Consider the following 16,440-nt stretch of genomic DNA (forward strand, 5'->3'; position numbering starts at 1 on the left):
CAGCTGTGCTCGTTGTTCAATAGATGGAGCAGTCGAGCTCTATAAACGGGGAAATCCGTTTCGGTGAGAACTGGGAAGCACAGCAGCAGCAACAGCAGCTCGGGGACTCACCCAAGCCAATGGAGAGCCTCTGCCCGCGGTTTGCAAATCGTCAATGTAGAGACTGGCAGTCCATCAGTCCTGAGAGAAACAGCTCGTGCCACACACACACAAACACCTGCGCGCGCCACATTCTCCTCAAAGGATACAGAACAACTCCTCAGTTTCTTCCAGAGAGCGGGACACATATATTTTGCGAACAGCATGAAGAAAAGCCATTTGGTCAAAAGGGTGAGAATTTCATGCAGGCTTATAGTAATGAATGCTCATAATTTAATAGTTTTATTGAATGTAATACAGCGCAAGTGTTTGTATTCTGCTTTTTCTTTATTATGTGTAGGCTAAATTAATTTAACAATGACTCCTTTGTTATGAAGCGCCGAATGTGAGCGCGCATATCTTCGTTACGCGTATTATTATGCTGTTGTCTCTCGTATTTTTTTACATCTTTTATTCTATTTAACAGACATTTTAATTGGCCACACCCTTAATTGACCAACTGACAGTAAAACAGTTTTTGGGATATAATTTGAAGGTGCATTAGTAGCCTGTAATTAACGTTAACTAGTAGCCTATAGTTATTTTGTTAGGTTACTGTTATTTTGGTAACACTTTACAGTAAGGTTTCATTATTAACATTAGTTAACTACTTTAGTTAACATGAACTAAAAAGCTTCTACAGCATTTATTAATCTTAGTTAATGTCAACATTTACTAATACATTTTTAAAGTTAAATGTTGTATTTAACATTAGTTAATGCCAATAATCAATCTGGATTTTTTTTTTTTATCAACTAACATTAACAAAAATGAATAAATACTGTAACAAATGTATTGCTCATTGTTAGTTTGTGTTAATTAATGCATTAACTAATGTTAATAAATGAGACCTTAAAGTGTTAACGTTATTTTTTTTATTACGGCACTAGTAAGTAATTAATCTAGCCTATCTTTTACAAATTACTTTTAGGCTACTATCCTTCTTATTCCAGTAGTGACTATCTTATTTTATTAGAGATTATGGATACAATTATGGACTCAATAGTTACTAGTAGCCTATTCCATCTTTACTTGTACTTATTTATTAGATATCTACCTGTTTATATGACACTAGTGTGCATTCCAGTTGTACTAGTAAACATTTTCAGTAGTTAACATGAAATAATGAAAAATACTTCTACAACATTTATTGATTTTAGGTAAAGTGTCAGTCTCATGATTTACTACTACATTGTTTAAGCTCAAAAGTTTTGTTAACATTAGTTAATGCACTGTGTGAACTAACATTAATATATTTATTAACTAACATGAACAAAGGTTAATAAATGCTGTAAAATATATTGCCCATTTTCAGCTCATTTTATGCACTAATGCATTAATTGAGACCTTATTGTAAAGCGTTACTAAAATGTTTATATGCACTAGTATCTAATAAATAGCTAACAAAACTTGTAACTCGTAAACTGTTTGGATACTTCAAATAGACACATCAATACCAGTAAAAACAATATAGTCACTATTGGACAACTTACTAATTGTTTTAATATAAGTACTAACAGATATGGAATAAATGTTATGATGGCTTAGCATGTGACAGAGATCTGTTTGAACTTGAATACTATTATGTAAGACGGGCGACACACTAACCGGGTCACTGTTGACACACTCAGGGTCTTCAGGATGCCAACCAACCCTCACCCCAACCAGACAAAGTAGGCTGGATCCGCAGGTTCAGCGGCAAAGGAATATTCAGGGAAATATGGCGAAACCGCTTTGTGATGCTTAAAGGAGATCATCTGTACATCTTTGAAAAAGAGGTGAGTTATAAAGACAATTATAATACATTTTCATAATGATTTCATGCTCAATCAAAGGCAGGGCATATCAGCTTCCCAAAGGTATATCATGGTAACGTGTATAATGTAACCCATTCAGATTTTGACATTAACTACAGAGATTATATGATAGGAGTAATGAATGTTTGCCAAAAAACCTCCTGCCCTTGATATTAAGGACATTCTCTTGCAACATCAAACTAATCCTTTTGACAAGCTATAATTTTCTAAAGGGTATTATATAAACACTGAAAATTGAAACCCAATTGTGTCCCCGAACGACAAGCAAGCAGTGAACCTGGTTAGTGGCTACAATCAATATTTCCCTGTGTCATGGATTTTGTGTCAGGAGCACTACCAAGTTGCTTTCAAATATTCAGTTGAATTCAATTTCCGGTTCGATGTAGGAGCAACCAATCTTCACAATTGAATCATTTGCTCACATGAAGCTTGTGTGGAGGCATGGTTGTCATTTTCATGGAAGTGTAGCAGCTTGTTTCTGTCATTGCCTGTAGGCTTTCATCACTTCCACAGAGCCGTCAGATAACAGCACATCATGGAAAACTGTACGGAGTGCCCTGGTTTTTCTCATTAAAGCGACGAACGTGGTTTTAAGAGTTGAGAAAGCAGTCGCATTCACACATCTGCTGTCTTTTGGATGAGCGACATTGTTATTTACATTCAAATATTCAAAGCCCAGCTGCACATCTCCTGCTCCCTGGAGACGTTCAGGACTCTGAATCCAGTGTCACGCCATCATGAAAAGAAACCCATGTGAACAAACCACACATATACCGCATCTAAATGAAGTATCGCAGCAATTTGCATCCATGTGTTTTGATCTGTCAGTGACACAAATAAGAACCAGATAAGCTTTTCAAGTTCACCATGAACAATGGGACTCCTTTACTGTTTGTTGACAGTTTTTTAAAGACTTTTCCGTTATGTTTGTTTGCTAGTTTGTTTGTTGGTAAGTAATCCAATACTGACTAGGGTTGCAAAGGGGCTGAACATTTCTGGTAAATTTCCTGAAAATTTCTAAAAGTTTCTGAAAATTTCCAAATAATCCTGAAAAGTTTCAGAAAATTTCCAAATAATCCTGAAAAGTTTCCAAATATTCTGGAAACTTTGCAACCCTAATACTGACTAGATGCCTATCTTTTACAAATGATTATTATTAGGCTACTATGCTTCTTTTTTATTTTTATTAAATCTATGCTTTAAAAAGACATTGATTTACATGTAGAGATCAAGTACACACACAAAATGCAGGTGGTGTTGCAGTGAAGTAGAATGAGTGGATGTTTCCTATTCATGTGGTGAATTATTCAAACATGAACTTTACAAGGACAGACCACCAGAACTGAGCCTGCTGACACCGATGCAGTTAAGTGTTATGATTTAAAAAAAAAAAAAATAGAAACTTCAATTTTAAAAATATAAAAGGGACATAAAAAATATAAAAATTCCAAGTTTTTGTATGTATTTTAATATATTACTAATTAATTAGATAAATTATTACTTTTATTTTAAAGAGGAGCATTTTCAACTCTCTTTAGAGTGTAATGTCGCTGTTTGAACATGAAAAAGCTCTGCAAAGTTACAAAGCACAAAGTCACTCCAAAGGAGTTATGGTGCGTTCAAGTCCTCCAGGGAAATTCGTATTTAAGTCGTGTTTACAATGTCAGGTGCATTCAAGTCACTTTGGTCGGGGCTTAAAGAAAATCCCAGCTTCCCACTCATATTTACGATTTTGTGGTGGTGTTCATGTGCGCTCAACTCATAAATATGATATTTTCGACATGACTTGAATGTACCATTATTCTCTTTATCAGTTTCACTCTTTCTGAACTCCCTGAAACGCCTCCATTCTAGTCTTGAGTTTTCTTCCGGGAACGAACACATCACAATATTCCTCATTTAAATAATTCCCGCCCATGGCATATGCTAAATAAAGGGGCGGGGCCTGGTTGAGTTAGTTAGTAGTGTGTTGAAACTGGCGGTTATGGTAAGGGGCGGGACATTTCCCAAACACACTCTAAGCTGTTGACCAATCACAGCACACTGATCCAGTTGACCAATCAGAGCTCATTGTGCTTTTCAGAAGGAGGGGCTTTATAGAAACAGGAACTAAACAGTGGCGTTACTGACAGACTGGGAAGAGAGGAGCCGCAACAATGGAGAATATGGGGAAAATAAGGTTTTTTGAACATTGAAGCATGAAAACCTATTCAAATAGAGCCCATAAACAAAATCAAGACTTTGTCAAAGGGCATAAAAGGTCCTTGTTAATATACAGTGAAGTCCATGCTCAAAGTAGTTGAATCTTCAATCTTTCATTCTCCACTGTCAACACTGCTTGAATTCCCCAAATATTTTAGTTCGGCATACATGACATCATATTTTCACAAGATTCCCCAGGAATTCAGTGAAATTAATGTTGTCAAATAAAGCCGCAAGTCAGATTAGCATTCTGTATGCTCATCTTCTAGCCCTGTGCATCGTCCCACCAGTCAGGCAAGCAAGGTTATTTTTATAGTATCAGAATACAATGTCAGCAGGTTGCATCAGTCTGAGAGTGTGCTACAGGTCTGTCCTCTGGTGATCGCCTCATGCCTTCAGGCTCTGTGTATTGTTTGCTGTGGCTGTCTTAGGACTGATAGCATTATGCACCGCTGCACTTGACTTTGCTTCAGTGCTCAAGGTAGCCCTGTTCTTGCCAGAATGATGTCACTTGACATAACTACTCAATTGATCTCAGTCATGTAGCATAGTGAGACACTTCACGCAACTCTACTCGTAAAGGCTATGATCCTTTCTGATTCCCATGTGAATTATTTGAAGTTTATACATGTGGACAGTTGAGCATCTATAACTGGGTTCAAAGTGCTTCTTTTCAAGCTCCCTCTATACATCTGGTGTAAATAATTGATGCTCTACTCTAGGATTCACTGTATCCAGGGCTGATCATTCTTGGTTGAGAGTTTATTCATCATGTGTGCAAATGGATCATATCAAACATGCACTGAGGATTTACTCATAAACAGTGTGGATTCAGAGATTCACAGTGTCTGATAATCATGCGTCGGTCCAATCATCTGTGTGAATTATGATATTTAACTTTTGCATAACATCCATTTGGCAGGACAAAGGGCTGTGAGGTTTACTTTAGTTTATTTCAATTATGTCTATTTTAGGAAAATTGCTTGACCTCTAAATAATGCAAGTCAACCAGATTACAGAACACACTGAACACGTGATTCAAGGGGATTCTGCAAATCTATTTAATTCCAGCTTGTTCGTAGAGGTAAAACTAGGCATGTAATAGCCGTATTCACTTTATGTTCACAGTCCTTACATCTTGAGACTGATTTTAAGGTTGTATGGCTCCAAGCAAAGTGAAGCAGAGCCAGCTTTATAAACTTAACTACCAATTCACAATGCCTTGAAAACCAGCTCTGTTCTGAAATGTAATATTCATAGGAGTACTCTGTACGAAAGCTGCGTTTTATTCCTTACATCTTGTAGTGGATGATGGAGTTACCTTCGTGAGAGTGAAGAAGATGGTGGGTTAGTGGGTTATTTTGGGAGGTGGTTAATCCAGCGATCAGGATGGCCCCCTGCCGGGAACGTGCTGTGCCAACCGTGGGAGTGAAATATTGATGTGGTGAAGAGAGGCCGGGCTCTTTTCCTCCAGGGGTCTTTTGCCCCATATTAGCATCACTAGTACGCTCTTTCTCAGAGTGTGCGCTCACTCACATTTAAATGTGTGACCCCAGGAGGCCATCTGGAGGCATACGGTTACACAGATTACCTTTAGCCATATGTGGCATAGAGGGGGGTTTTCTAAATGCTGCTCTTTATCGTAAAACTGGCTGTTTTGTGAACTCTCTTAGATAAACGTGACCTAACTCAAAGCGGAATAGAGTCATAGATGTTGGTTTGCTTGTGCTTGCTGTTTGGTCTGTGATCACGGATCACTTTGATCTTTGTACTTTAATCTCAAGCTCACTGACATCAGATTCCTTTGTTGCGTATTTCCGTTGCTATGGTGAATACATGGTAACCATGCAGAATTCTGACCCAAAATGTCTACGTTTCTCTTTTTTGGTATGTGAGACATTACACGCATGCTAATATCTCTAGCGTTGAGTTTTTGTGTTCGTCTCAGCAGAAACCCTTGTGACCCTCATTGTGGCTCTCTGGGATTTAATGTCCCACTGTGGGTTTTTTCCCCCCCCTCAGGTTCAGTGAAATTTACCTCTTTTCCACCACAGTCAGCCATAATGATGATTGACCTGTGTTAAAATGAGGCGTTTACTTTCCACAGATGGGTCACTGGCTGAATGATTAGGGGAGGGGCTGTACGAACTGAAAACCGTTTGGAACATCTGTCTTGATTTCTGATGGAAAAGAACACAGTTCGTTTCCTTTTATGCTTTTATAATTGAGAATATGTTCTGAACCAGGCTTGGCTATATGTGTGAGGTTTGCGCTGTTCGTTGTGAAATGTGAAGCATTACCAAAAAAAGAATCATAAATCACATTGTGAGATATAGGGCCCTATCTTGCACCCAGCGCATTTGACTTTGTACACCGACGCATGTATCATTCCTATTTTGCACCCGCGCACTGCGGACTTTTCCCTCCACAGACGCACGTCGGTAAATTAGGGAATGAACTTGCGCTCCCGGGAGCGGTTCAGTGAAAAGAGGAGGCGTGTTCCGGCGCAAACGTTCCCTGGTGCTATTTTGCAGGTTTAGAAAACAATTCCGCTACTGACCAGGAAAAACCGAGTCTAAAGTCAGTGGCGCATGTTATTCAAATGCTATTTTGAGGGCGCATGCTTGGCCATAATGTAGCGTGTGCACAACACGCATACACTTTAATTCTCTCATCTACACAGAAGCAGCAGTTTTCATTTTTGCAAACCATAGGCTATATCATTACAAGGAAAAACATTAAATTGAAATCACACGAAATCATTGTGGTGTCCATGATGATGTGAAAAAATAGGCATAAATCTAGCTTACACATTTACCCAAATTATCATACGCCTGTTTAACCGAAGCTAATTTGGGTGGGTTTCTCCATCCCCAATGTCACTTCTCTGTGTTTTACGGCCCTGACGAGAACGTCGGTCTCCTCTGCTGTGAACCGCTCCTTTCGTGCGTCTGGCAAATCCACCGTTATAATAGCAAACCGCCATGGAACAAGCGCTCCTGCTCTTAAAGGGAATGTGAGATGACGCTCTGATTGGTCTATTTCACGTAACGCCCAAACCACACCTATGAGTAATGAAGCTACTTCAGACCAACCCATTTTAGATTTGTGTCGGGCGCAAGAGTCATTTATCCCGCCGGTATATTAGCAACAGCGCCCGAGATCCGCCCACAAAGTTATTTGCGTTTCGCGTTTGATACTTGCGTTTCAGATCGTTAAAATAGGGCCCATAATCACATTTGCAATGGCAGTTTTGAGGTACGGTATAACACTGTATAACACTAGCTAGTGCTCAGAACTTGTAAGTATAAAGTCACATTATAAAATGTCAAACCACAATTATATGACATAAATGAGCAGTATTAAGCAGCAGTTGTCAGATATAGGCATATATAGTTACAAATAAATGAGCAATATGAGGAATAAAAGACACAAGTACCATTTTTTACTTTGAGGTGTAAACTGGCTTCCATAGAGTATAAGTTACTCTTAATACTGTGTGTTGTTCATATATCCTTAAATAAAGGTACAGATGTTTTTGTAACTATTTGTAAATTAAATGTTGGTGATTTTGTTCAGTGTTCTGTCAGATTCCATGGACTGATGTCGCAGCAGTGTTCTGTTGAACATTAATTATTGCTGTCCTTCGAGCTAAAATCAATGTGTCCCATCATGAATCACTGTTGTCGGCACAGTTGGCCTGGGAAAGCGCTGCTGATATTTTCAATTAATGGTAGCAATTGTTACTAGCTTCAGGCCTGTGTGCTGATGCTGCTGCTCTTGTGTTCAGATGAAGAATAATGGGAAGACTCATGAAGTGTTTGACCTGGCACAGTATGAGCGCTCGGAGGAACTGCGAAAAGCCAAGAGCCACAGCAAGAAGAACCACAGTAAATTTACCCTGCTCCGCCGCCAACACCCTGGGAACAAGGTAAGAACTAAACATTATGACATTATGGATAAAAAAAGGGGTTCAGTTCATATTGTGCCTGTTTGACTACAAGGTGTTTAGATTTTAATCATTTTTTTAGAGTTGTGTTCACACTTGGCACGGCAGGTTTGGTTCATTTGAGTAAGTGTGAACGCTGGTGCACCAAACAAGAGGACCGAGAACCACATTTTCAGGGTCTCAGTGCTGAACTGTGCACAAACTCTGGTGCTGTTCAACTGAAATACGAATGCAACACAGACCAGAGTCAAGGGAGTCAAGAGTCAAAAGGCATTTATTTGTCATTTGCACAATTAACTCTGGGGAATAGAGGGCATTGAAATGCTTGTGACGAGGCTCAGACATACAGTGACATTAACAGGACCATACATAAATAATCAAATTGGTAACCAGACCAAAGACATCTAAATAAACCAAAAACATGATGTAATTTCACAAGATGCAACCCTAAAAAGGACAGAATGCTCAAACTTACCTGGTTGAATGAAGCATTGCAAACATTTAGATTTGGCCATATGAAATGGATTCCTTGATTAAAAATAAAAATCAAAGAAAATTGTTTTTTTGTTCAAGGACCCTTAAAATGCATGTTTGAAAATTCAAAATACCATAATTATTCATTTTTTAATAATTGTAATTGTTGATATTTTAATACGTGCTTTTTTTTCCAATAGAGCCCCAATCTTGTATTTCTGGCTGTGAGTCCAGAGGAGAAGGAATCTTGGATTAATGTTTTAAACACAGCTATTACCAGAGCTAAGAATCGTGTGCTGGATGAGGTGAGCAGACATTTCAGATACTCTTTATTTATTCCTTGTTTTTTAATCATCTTTTAGCTTTCCACTCCAACACTCTTTCATTGCATTAGTCAGTCTCTTTCATATTCTAGTGCTAACCCTCTTCTGTTTCACTTTTAGATCTTTCTATCTTCTTCTCATTATTTGTTTTTGCGCTTATAGGATACTGGAAATTCTTTGTGCAATTATTTCACAAAAGCACTCTGAAACTTTTTTGGTTGACATACCTATGGAAAACATTTCGGCTAAGAACTGTTAAGTCAGTCAACATCATGCTTTATTACTATGGCCACAATCATTTAAAAGGGGGTTTAAAGAGGACCTATTAAGCTTGTTTAAATTTGCACCTTTCTTCAGTGTGTAATGTTGCTGTTTGAGCATGAAAAAGCTCTGCAAAGCACAAAGTCACTTCAAAGAGAGTTATTCTCTATATCAGTGTCACTGTTTCTGAACTCCCTGAAACGCCTCCATTGTAGTCTTGAGTTTTGTTCCGGGAACAAACACAATATTCCTCATTTAAATAATTCCTGCCCAAGGCATACGCAAAATAAAGGGACGAGGCCTGGTTGAGTTAGTAGTGTGTTGAAACTTGCGGTTATGGAAAGGAACGGGACATTTCCTAAACAAACTGGAAGCTGTTGACCAATCACAACATAATCATCCAGCCGACCAATCAGAGCTCATTGTGCTTTTCAGAAGGAGAAGCTTCATAGAAACAGGAGCTAAAAAGAGTGTTACTGACAGACTGGGAAGAGAGGAGCTGCAACAATAGAATATGGGAAAAATAACGTGTTTTTTCTGAACATTAAAGCTGGAAAAGCTATTCTAGTAGAGCCCCCCCCAAAATCAAGACTTTGTAAAAGTACATAATAGGTCCTCTTTAAGATTTAAAAAAGTGAACATTAAAACCTGTTCTAATACAATTGCATATGGATTGCAAAAGATTTCACACAGTCTTGTTTCCACTTGTAAAATCGCTGCATTTCATATACCAGAACCCCCACTTGTGTGAATTTCACATCATCTGTATTAGGCAGCTTCTATTTATAAATCTGCAAATTCATTTTCACACTAACAACTACTGGATTAAACTGAGATGAACGCAAGACTAATTAACACTTCATGACATATAGGCCTTTCATGTTGTGTAAATTAGAACCCATATAAGGTTGCTGAAAATATGGTTGGTGTTAATATGGTAAAAATGAGCTCAGCTCCAGTTTTGGTTCATTTCCCTTCGCAGGTGACGATTGAGGAGGAGAGTCTTCTGGCTCATCCTACACGTGATCGGGCCAAGATCCCACTTGGGCGGCGTTTGCCTACGCGGGGTCATCTCATGGCTGTGGTGGGTGGCATTCTTGCTTTGACTTTGATTCCAAAGACTGTTGTTGTTTGTCTGCTCATACGGACTTCATGGCACTCGGTGGTTGTCTGGTGCAATAATGATGAAACTTATATGCAGCTATTTATAACCTTACTGCATAACAGAGAGGTAGTGCAGTCCAGAAAACTTTGCGGTTCAATTATTATTATTGTTTTTTTTTTTAAGTAAAAAGTTTTACACATAAATAGTAGATTGAGATGAGGGTAAGATGTCCCCCTGGAGTAAAATGTCCACCCCACCTTTTATTTTTACCTTTCTAAATCTCGTTTCAACATAATTATTGAATGGTTATGCTTTTAGTAATTTTCACTTTTTATTTGACTTTCAACAGTTGTGAGAATTATTTATTCTTAACAGTTTTTAGGTTATCATTTCATTTTTGAGTTAGGATTAGTAAATTGATCTGCTATTTGCAAGATTCTTTTAAAAAGAGATTTTTTTTTCCCAGCAAGAATGCATTAAACTGATCAAAACTTACAGTAAAAACTTTAAAATTGTCATAAAGAATTATATTTCATATAAATGCTGTTTATTTCTATTCATCAAAGAATCCAATTTTTTTTAAATCAGTTTCCACAAAAATTTTAAGCAGCACAACTGTTTTTAACATTGATAATAATTAGAAATGCTTCTTGAGCAGCAAATCAGCATATTAGATTGATTTCTGAAGGATCATGTGGCACTGAAGTAATGATGTGGAAAATTCAGCTTTGCATCACTGGAATAAATTACATTAAAAGGTATTAAAATAGAAAAAACATTCACAGTATTTTTGATCAAATAAATGCAGCCTTTATGAGCATAAGAGATTTCTTTCAGTCATTAAAAGTCATATCGATCCAAAACTTTACAAAGGTAGTGTATATTTAGTTAAATTTGGTTCAATATTTTCAAACCTTTTTAAATGAATGATTAAAATGATAGATGCGTTTTATATATTACGATCACATGACCACCTGAATACTGCTCACTTAACATTGGTGCATTTCTTTGAGGGGATTGGTAACCGAAAACTAATTCATGATGCTGCATTCATGCTGCTAGATGTCAAGATACTGGCATATCCACCAGATAAACATAAAGTGGTATTTAATGTTGTCTTGTTGTAGGCCTCTGCCTCCTCTGATGGAATGCTGATGCTGGACTTGGTGAATGAAGAAGATGCTGGTATGCTTGATGACGATCAGGATGAGTGGTTGAAGGACCATCGGGTCAGCCTGGATAAGCTGGCTCCTGGCCGTCGACGCGCTGGTACCGATGCGTCCAGGCCACCGTCCTCCTCTACAGAGGCCAAGGTGAAAACCAGCAGCTTGCCACGCAAGACAGAGTTCTCCTTGAACAATGAAAACCAGTCTCACACACCTCAGAGTGAGAAGTTATCTCAGGGCCGTAACCGATGTGCTTCCATGGATGACGCTCTGTCCCGAGGAGAGCGAAAACCAAATAGGAAGAATGGATCCCAGGCGACGCAGGCCCAGAGTCCCACGGGACACCTGCAGGATCTGATCAACCAGCGGCTGGAGAGGACTCAAGAGCTGCTCGCTGAGATTCAGGAACAAGAACCCCATCGGGACAGAATGGGATCTTACCCCTACCCGAGAGGCATTGACTCCCCTCGTCTCCGGCATCTCAAGGGCTCTGACTCGCCACACTCCAAGGGCTCAAGCTCACATAGTTCACCTCACAGCAAAGGCACAAACTCCCCCTCAGTGAGGGTGAAAGATTCGCCCAGTTCCAAAGGGAAAGAATCGCCACATGTGAAATCAAAAGACTCGCCCCGTTTCAAGTCCAAATCCCCTCATTCCAAAAACGCACTTCGCTCGAAGAGCTGCGATTTACCTGATTCAAAAGAATCAAGTTCACTCCAGATGAAATGCATCGATCTGACCCACATCAAAGGTTCAGACTCGCCTCTGTCCACTGGATCAAATTCCCCCCATATGAAATCAACAGACCCTGCTCTTTTCCGAATCTCTTACTCGCCCCATTTCAAAAGCATTAGGGGTACTGATTCTCCTCTCAATGAGGCTTTGGACTGGGATAGCAGGAGGGCGGCAGCTGAACGACTCTTACAAGAGGCCATTTCTTCCTGGCGAGAAGCTAGAGAGGTTTTGGCTGAGGTAAAGGAGCTGCAAGCCAGACAGCAGCGGGCAGAGCACAGTAAAACTAGAACACCTACAACACCCTCACAGAACCGCAAAAAGAAAAGCCCCTGACCAAATCTTTAGTCAGTCAAAATGCTTTACGTGAGCCTTTACAATGAATGCAAGGAAGGAGAACAATAGGTGGAACTTTCAGTGTTCTGTTTTATCTCACGGTCTATTGTTTATATATTAACTGTTGTTCCTCTTAACACCTCAACCCTTTGTCTTTGCACTTTGAGCTTCTGTATTTTTACTTGTGACTCCACTTTCAAGGCTGTAGTACTTCTGTTGGCATTGATAATGTGTATTACTCATGATTAAAGTGGTTTACGATTCACTCACTTTTTACAAAAACAGCTCAGGTAAAAAAAAAAACTGTTTTGAGGTGAACATGATGGGAATGTTGAGCTTTGTGTGGAAAAGAGCTCAGGTTAGCAGTGGTCGTTTTTTTGGCAAGTCTTTCCTACTCCCCAATGTCAAGTGGGTCAATCCTAATTTGCATTTCAAAAGATATTTGTAGAATACCCTACACTGGTCATTTGTTTCTGATTGCCAAAAGAGCCAGCTCATAAAGGCCCGTTAACACCAAGGACAACTACAAAGATAACGATAAAGATATAGTTCTACACCACAGCTGTAACGATAAAGGCACAGATAAAGAATCACGATTATCCAGCTGATGAACGATAAAAACATCGACAGCCAATCAGAATCAATCCTGCTGTAACGAGCTCGAGCGTTTAAAGTGCCAGACAAGCACACGCTTTGAATAATCAAACAACTATATCGTCCGTCCGCTGGTGTCGACGCTTATATAGTTATCTTTGTAGTTATATTTATAGCTATCATTCTTGGTGTGAACGGCTCATTTGTTTGTGAATCAGTCCAGTCGCGTTACATATTCACTATCGCGTGCAGTCCGTGAGGAGAACTGAATAGAAATGTTTCCCGCCACTATTTAACGGTCTACTTTACAAGTCACAACTCAGGTAAAATACTATATATTTTTTAATTTCAGTCTTGCAAATCATTGAACTGCATTTTTTTTTTAATGAACACAAGGAATTGGAGTGATACAACCGGAACTAAATGTTTCCTATATGTTTTAACAGTGATAATATGACAGAATTAGATTATTAATTAAACAGAATTAGTCAAAAAACACTATTTCTCTTTTTACGATCGCACAAATGTATCCACATGCCTCAGAAACAGACTCTGTTCAGAAAATCTAGCAGTTACTGCTCTTACACTTATATTGCATCACTCTGAGATTAATTTTTCATAAAGCAAGTTGACCCCCTCATTTTAGAGGCCTGGTGTTGTTTTGAATAATTACTGTACTGAATTTAATGAAAGACTACCTATGAATGGGATACATTGTGATTTGAAGAAGCTAGGCTACTTATTAAAATCTTTTGGCTTTCTGGAAGAATAGCAATTATGTGGTCATAATTACAGGCCTGATCATCAGTTACTGATATGAGCTCAAATCAGGTGGGTGGGTGAACAGTCAACAAATGCATAGTTTATTATTGAAGCAGAAATTGCTCTACATGATTATAGTTTTTTATTAGGAAACACCAAGTACCCATTAAGATTATGACTGTTCTAAAAGCCCAGAGTTTTAGCCATATTAGATGACAAAATGAGCATAAATCATAGACCACTAAATTAATTATGACTGCAATCTAGGCCACAGCTTTCCAAAGCAGGCTTGAGTTCAGCATGCCAGGCTTAACATATAAAGCTTATTCACATTGCTAAACGTACGGCTAATTAAATTTGGTTTAAGGCCAAGTGAGGTCTAGCAGAAATCGTAGCGTACAGCTTTTAACCTCATTTGCTCAACCACCCGCCCATATCACATATATTCTTTAGACTTTTACTGATCCAGTGTAACATGATTAATATAACAGTGGCAGATGCTTATTCTGATCATGTGACAAAACTGTTTTCCATTTTAATATATTTTAAAACAAATAATTTATTCCCGTGATGACAAAGCTGAATTTTCAGCAGCCATTAGTCTCTTTCAGAAATCCTTTTTTAATAATTTGTTGATAATTATAATTAATAAGCATAATAATAATTATATTGTATGCAGCACATGCTTTACAATAGGGTGGCACATCTGTTCAGTGATGCATCTAATGCATTCAGATGCATCCAGTCTAAGTAACTGCCTGTTTACACTCGGTTCATGCTAGTATTATTAGTGTTAGTATTCCTAGTGTACTCATGTGAAACATTACTGACACACTTTAGGGTATGATACAAAACTGAGTCATCCTCTTGGCCCAGTTCCAATCCATGATGAATCCAGTTCTTTGTGTGGAGCTTCAAAATCTTATCTGTGGCATGGCGAATGCAAATTTATTTTTATTATACAGGGAAGCTAATGTTTGAAATAACCCTGAAATGCTGTTTTCTTAGCTTAATATTGCAATATATTTCGTTTGCACACTTCTGTGTTTTTTATTGCACAGTATGAATTTGATCACATAAAGCAATGCAAATTTTTGCCTCACAACAATGAACTGGCAAATCTAATTGAGAATAACACATTTTCTAATGCATGTGCTGAACTGATTCTATGCTGCATGACTAGAATAAATGATTTATATCCCACTCCCCTCTGTTTCTCACTTCTCACCATCCTTAATAAAGCTCTAGGGCCTGTGAGGATCAGCACTACATTTCCTCACACACACACACACACACACACACACACACACACACACACACACACACACACACACACACAAAGCATCCGACATGACACGTAGGACGGGTATACATTTGAAGGACCGCTTTGCTATCACATTTATTTTTTATTGGGCTAATGCTAACATTCTCGCAGAAGCGTCCTGAAGGGTTATTCTGTATGCAGGGCTTGAACTCGAGCGGATGATCGGCAACACCTGATTCACACCGAGGCAACCGATTCATCTGGGCCAATGAGAGCGTAGGACTGTTGCTGTGTGACTCATTAGCCTTGCAGCATCTGTTTTTGCTGTGCTTCTACTGATTCAAATAGATTAATAGAGACATCCCAGAGAAGTCATTCTTGGGTTTGAAGCCCGAAGCTAAACGGTATAGCCGTGCTCTCCCTAAAATTGTATTTCTGCATTGGAGAAAGGCTTAGAAAGAATGGCTATTAAATGTGACCTATATTCAGAAATAGATCAGACACAACACAGCACGGCGTGGGAGTTATATGGTGTGTATGTACTGTATGTAGCTTGTGCAGTTGTTTAATAGGTATGATGTTTGCTCAATCAAATCATTAATGTGGCACTGATGAATTTACAGTACAGGCCAAAAGTTTGGAAACATTACTATTTTTTATGTTTTTGAAAGAAGATTCTTCTGCTCATCAAGCCTGCATTTATTTGATCAAAAATACAGATTTAAAAAAAAAATTTATATTGTGATATATTATTACAATTTAAAATAATTGGTTTTCAATTTATTATACTTTAAATTATCATTTATTTCTGTGATGCAAAGCTGAATTTTCAGGATCATTACTCCAGTCTATCACAATCCTTTAGAAATCATTCTAATATGATGATTCATTATCAAAGTTGGAAACAGTTCTGCTGCTTAATAACCTGTGATACTTTTTTAGGATACTTTGATGAATAAAAAAAAGGAAAAAAATAGAAATCTAAATCTAATTTAAAAATAGAAATCTTTTGTAACAACAATATACACGACTGGTCAGTAATTTGGGGTCAGTAATTTTTTTCTTTCTTTTTTTGAAATAAATCAATACTTTTATTCAGCAAGGATGTGTTAAATTGATAAAAAGTGATAGTAAAGAAGATTTATATTATTAGAAAATATTTTTTTATTTTGAATAAATGCAGTTCTTTTTAACCTTTTAATCATCAAATATATTAAGCAGCAGAACTGTGTCCAACACTCATAATAAATCAGAATATTAGAATGATTTCTAAAGGATCATGTGATAGACTGGAGTAATGATGCAGAAAATTCAGCT

The 16,440-nt window shown here is 38.1% G+C and overlaps 1 protein-coding gene across 1 annotated transcript; it reads left to right on the plus strand.

The window, feature by feature from the left end:
• Positions 1-71: 71 nt before the first annotated feature.
• Positions 72-15,077, plus strand: plekho1a (pleckstrin homology domain containing, family O member 1a). Its single transcript, XM_082185899.1, has 6 exons — positions 72-330; positions 1,770-1,916; positions 7,948-8,088; positions 8,781-8,885; positions 10,147-10,248; positions 11,397-15,077. The coding sequence occupies exons 1-6, from the start codon at positions 304-306 to the stop codon at positions 12,501-12,503; spliced, it is 1,629 nt and encodes a 542-aa protein (XP_082042025.1). The 5' UTR covers positions 72-303; the 3' UTR covers positions 12,504-15,077.
• Positions 15,078-16,440: the final 1,363 nt, after the last annotated feature.

The sequence above is a fragment of the Leuciscus leuciscus genome (assembly GCF_965113295.1).
Source record: "Leuciscus leuciscus genome assembly, chromosome: 12".
Lineage (NCBI taxonomy): Eukaryota > Metazoa > Chordata > Actinopteri > Cypriniformes > Leuciscidae > Leuciscus > Leuciscus leuciscus.